The sequence below is a fragment of the Populus nigra genome, chromosome 3, assembly GCF_951802175.1.
Source record: "Populus nigra chromosome 3, ddPopNigr1.1, whole genome shotgun sequence".
Lineage (NCBI taxonomy): Eukaryota > Viridiplantae > Streptophyta > Magnoliopsida > Malpighiales > Salicaceae > Populus > Populus nigra.
Window position 1 is genome coordinate 7,583,586 of NC_084854.1, and position 5,012 is coordinate 7,588,597.

The 5,012-nt window shown below is 33.5% G+C and overlaps 1 protein-coding gene across 1 annotated transcript; it reads left to right on the plus strand.

Annotated features, from left to right (window-relative positions):
- The first annotated feature begins 1,040 nt into the window (after positions 1-1,040).
- LOC133688995 (myb family transcription factor PHL5-like) lies at positions 1,041-4,793 on the plus strand. Its single transcript, XM_062108687.1, has 7 exons — positions 1,041-1,883; positions 1,988-2,186; positions 2,279-2,355; positions 2,464-2,503; positions 3,687-3,741; positions 3,940-4,009; positions 4,227-4,793. The coding sequence occupies exons 1-7, from the start codon at positions 1,302-1,304 to the stop codon at positions 4,437-4,439; spliced, it is 1,236 nt and encodes a 411-aa protein (XP_061964671.1). The 5' UTR covers positions 1,041-1,301; the 3' UTR covers positions 4,440-4,793.
- Positions 4,794-5,012: the final 219 nt, after the last annotated feature.

Below are 5,012 nucleotides of genomic sequence, written 5' to 3' on the forward strand. Positions count from 1 at the left end.
AAGAGATACACAATTTCTTGTTAAGGAAGGAAATCTTTTTCCCCCCTTCGAATTAGTTTTCGGAGACACAAAGGGGTGTTTGAGAATATGTGATGGTAGTTATGATTCAAAATATTTTTTATTTATAAATATATTAAAATGATATATTTTATATTTTTTAAAATTATTTTTAATATCAATACATCAAAATGATCCAAAAATATAAAAAAATAAATTTTTAAATTTTTAAAAAACACGATTTTAACCGCATTTCAAAGAGTCTATCAATATTATACCACAAGAGACTAGTACTCTTATGGATGCAATTGGTGTGGCTCACTTTATACCTGGTTCTTGAGCACGTTGTGGAATCTTAACACTATACTATATAGCGCTATAATACAGCAACTTTTCTGGCAATTGCAGATTCCCACTAATGGAGGAGATCGAGTTAAAGATTTTTATATTAAGTTTCTTAGAGAAAACAAGGCATCGTTCTTTCTTTTCTTGTTTCTTTGGTGTTTAATTTTCTCACATACCTAAATCTTGTTGGGTGGCTAAAGTGTTTGCAGACGTATCTATAATAGGAATAATTTCAAGATCTGTTTCTGTGAATTTATGCCAGTCACATTAAATTATCAGGCACAGTCGACACAGATGCCCATAACTTCAATATTCTTCAACCTAATTGAATTTCTGATGATAAAATACGAACACTAGGGAAATACTAATGATCAGACAAAACCCTAAAAATAAATAACAACAATAATATATAATTGAAACTTCTTTTATTCTCATTATTTTTATAAAAAAAATCCTGAGATTTTATTTTCTTGATTGAGACACGATATTATTTTAATTCCTGACCATTTTTTATTTCCTATGAAGACAAATTTGTATCAACTTGTTGTTTAATGTTAAAAGCATTGCCTCTTTTTTTTTTTTTTTTATCTTGTACTTTAGTCATGTCAAAATTCGTTGTTCGTCCCTATCCATTTTAGGAATAACTAAAAAGGGATGCATAGTACTTTGAAGATATATTTATATATTCAAATCTTATGCCAGAAGGTTTTTAGAATATCGGAAGAGATTTTTTTTTTTGCCATGCATTTGAAGTCAAATTTACAGTGGATCATACACTTAACTGCATCTTTCCTTTACCAGAATCATCGTGTAATTTGCGTGGCTTCTAGTCTTTATATAATTCAAAACAGTACGAAATTTGATACACTTTGTGATGCTTGCAAAGAAACCTCAACATAAACTATCTCTGCTCTTTCTTGTTAGAACAATATTAGGATTGCAGTTCTGTTCATTTGTGAATGAACACTCGAAATATCGACTGCGAAGAACGAGTTCAACAGAACCATGGAGTAATGATTGGTGACTTTGTGAACCTATCGTCACAGTATTTCGGCAACCAACAGATTCGGAACATGGCACCTCGTTTGCAGCCCGCAATCATGGAGGCAGGATGCCAACAGCAAAATATTAGCCCCGAAAGATCATCTAGTAGCATAATGAGCCGGTTTGAATCTCCGGCTTCATCATTTTACGCGACAGAAAGATGCATGCGGTTTCCGCAGTATGATTGTCAAGTTGGTAGTTCTTTCTGCTCTCAATATTCCAAGTCCTATGATTCACATCAATCTTCCGATCCAAACTATTCTATTAACTTGGGAGAGCAAGCTGATCACAACTTTGGATTGAACAGCACTTTGGAATCGGTTGTAAAACCCCATTACTCTTACTATAATTCTTTTGACAAGTCAGATAAAGGTCTAAGCAGTTCTTCAGGGAACAAGCTTCCTTCACAACAACACAATAAGTTCTTAGATAACCATGGTACTGTCTCTCTAGGGAATCACTTTTCAGTTCCTTTCCAAGGAAATCAGGATCGTCAAGTACGTATTCTCCATTCTATTTAGTTTCGACAGTTTAAGCCTCTAACAGATATACATGTTATCTAGAAAATTCGTTTTGATCATGGTATGTTGTTTCTGTACAGGTTGGGTGTAATCCATACAGCTCTCCATTTGCAGGGCTGAGCTTTAATTCTCTGGAAGGAAAGCAGTCTCCAAGATTTTCTTTGGGAGGTGGTCCTACATCTTCTGGCAAAGATCTGTCAAGTAAAACACGGATAAGATGGACCCAGGATCTTCATGAGAAGTTTGTTGAGTGCGTAAATCGCCTTGGAGGCGCTGAGAGTAAGTAACTTCAGTGTTAGCTTCATCTCCATTTGAGGAGGAGAAATTGTTCATCTCTGTACAATTTGTACTTATTGATTTATCAATTACAGAGGCAACACCTAAAGCAATACTAAACTTGATGGATTCAGATGGTTTGACTATCTTCCATGTGAAAAGTCATCTGCAGGTATTGTTGCTCAACCAAAAAGTTTGGATTTTGTTTTTCTTCTTGTAATTTATATGGGATTTTCTTCCTAAGATCTGTTTGTTATTTCTTCTCTCTTTGGTCTTGCAGAAATATAGAATTGCCAAATACATGCCAGAACCTTCAGAAGGTAAAAACCCTTGTAACAATATATGATTTAATTCCCTCGTTCCTTATCTGCTTGAAATTGATCTCATAGTTTCTATTAGAACAAAAAGAATATCACGAAGTGATTATGTGTTGAGCCTGAATATGAATACATGCAAAGAGCTCTTCATGGAACCTTTGATGTTTTAATCCAGAACATCTCTGTCATATAGTATGAACAAATAACACCACCTTTCAGAACACGTAAAGAGAGGAGAGAGTTCTCTGTAGGCCTTCGATCCCTGTCAATTTCTAGTAGCAAGGAGTATATCTATATTCATTTGCTAAAATACTATTAAATCAAGTGAAACGATGAGCGGTCCTTTTCTTTCTTCGTCTCAACGGGTCTTGATGACCAAATTAAGAATAAGAGCAGTTTGACCAAAGTGCTCTGCTTTCTTGAAAGAGCTATCACGTCTACCATCATGTCAGTAGCTCATTTTTCTCTATGATACAATAAGCATCTCACTCAAGATTTTCAGTTATATAAGATAAGGTTTAAGATATAATTTATATAATTTTATATTTTTTTTTTAAATTAAAATTCTTTGAACTAGATTCTTGTATAGTTTTACACTACTTCATGGTTAATTTTATTAAATAAAATTTAAATAATAAAATTTAAATTCATGATTGTTTGGTTATTAAAGCTATGATACCATACTAAAAAATCATCTTAACCTAAAATCAATTAAGCTTTTAAGTTTTTAAATTGAGATGGTTTTTTAACATGGTATCAAAGTTTGTTGACCAAGTGATTAGAAATTCAAATCTCACCACCCCTAAATTTTTAGATTGAGATGATTTTTTAATATAATATCAGAATTTATTAACCAGGTGATTATAAGTTGAAATCTCATTATCCTATTCTAATTAATAAAAAAAATTAAATATAAAATAATATGGGCTTGTATAAATTTTAAGTTTAACGAAGTTTTTTTTTGAAGGGATGTGAAAGAGTAATTTAAGACTATATTTTAGATCTAACTTAAGAATTTATATTTTTAAGTTGAGTTGGTTTTTTAATATTATCATGATGTAATAATTTGCTAAATTGGTTTTTGGTAGTTTCGGCCTGTATTTGCTAAGTGTCCAGCTTGCTTGTAAACATTATGCTTTCTTTCACTCTACTTAAAATTCTGATTCAAATACCAATTCTATGGCAGGAAAGGCTGAGAAAAGAAATAGCATAAATGATGTATCACAGCTCCATATCAAAACGTAATTCTCATAATGAATCCTTCTTCCTGGTTATTATTCTATTGGTATCCCAACAAGCATTCAAGCCAGATAAATTTCTGAAATTTGAGATTGACTTTCTTGTTTTCTTTTTCTGTTACTTCTGTATTATCATGCGTGTTAATCCTCTCAGACAATCACTTAATCTTTATAATAACGAATTTTAACCTCGTCCTGCAGTGGCTTTCAAATCAGGGAGGCACTGCAACTACAATTAGATGTCCAGAGGCGTCTGCATGAGCAGCTGGAGGTACATCCTCAAGATCTTTCACCAATGCCCACTGTTATTTCATTTATGTCAATATAGGTCTTTTCCTTTCATACTAGAGCCCCTGAGAAGCACCAGCACCGGCCCCATGTAATTTGGATATTCAAAACCAGGATGATCAGACTTTTGAATGACTTAGCCTTCAAATTTTACGTTCCAATTATTACTATCTTTACTTTGTTACAATTTTTTGTGACAGATTCAAAGAAATCTACAACTACGTATTGAAGAGCAAGGCAAGCAACTTAAGATGATGTTTGATCAGCAGCAGAAAACAACTAATAGTCTCCTGAATAAGCAGAATTTAGACATTACTTCTCCGGATGAGCCCACATTTAGCCTTGAAGATATTGATGTTTCCATTTTAGAAGGCTCTGATAATAATACCCATTTCCCGTCCAAGATAAGCTAGATCATCAAAGCACATAGGACTGGTTTTCATGTACAAGTAGGCACTCATGGGTTCTGGAAAAGTGATTTCTAGTCCCCTGCTACAACAGAATTGCGGATGATCTCTGCTTCTTCATAAAGAAAGTAAAAGCATCTGAATGTACCTATATAGGAAGAGTAAATACATACGAATACGATGTGTGTTCCCATGCATAATACCCTTTAGAACTTGGAGGGATTCTTTGCAAAACAGAAAGTCATGTGGTTCTTGTAGGGTTCAAGTTTCCTGAGTTCTCCATCAGCTTTAGAACGATAGTCTTGCATTGCTATGTACTTCAAGTTCATCATAATAAAAATGTACCAGAGTTTTGATGCATGGCTTCCCTACTGGCTTGGTTAGAAACATCAGCCTTTCAGCTCTGCATGCTGCACTCAATCAGAAGTCGACCAAAAATAGGAATACAAGTTTTTCCATTTTCATTATGTTATCAGCAAAACATTTGGTTAATTGGAAGAAACAAAAGGCCATTTTTTTTTTTTGTAACTCACTTACAAAATGATAAGATGTTTACTGATATGGGAGTGTCATGCTTTA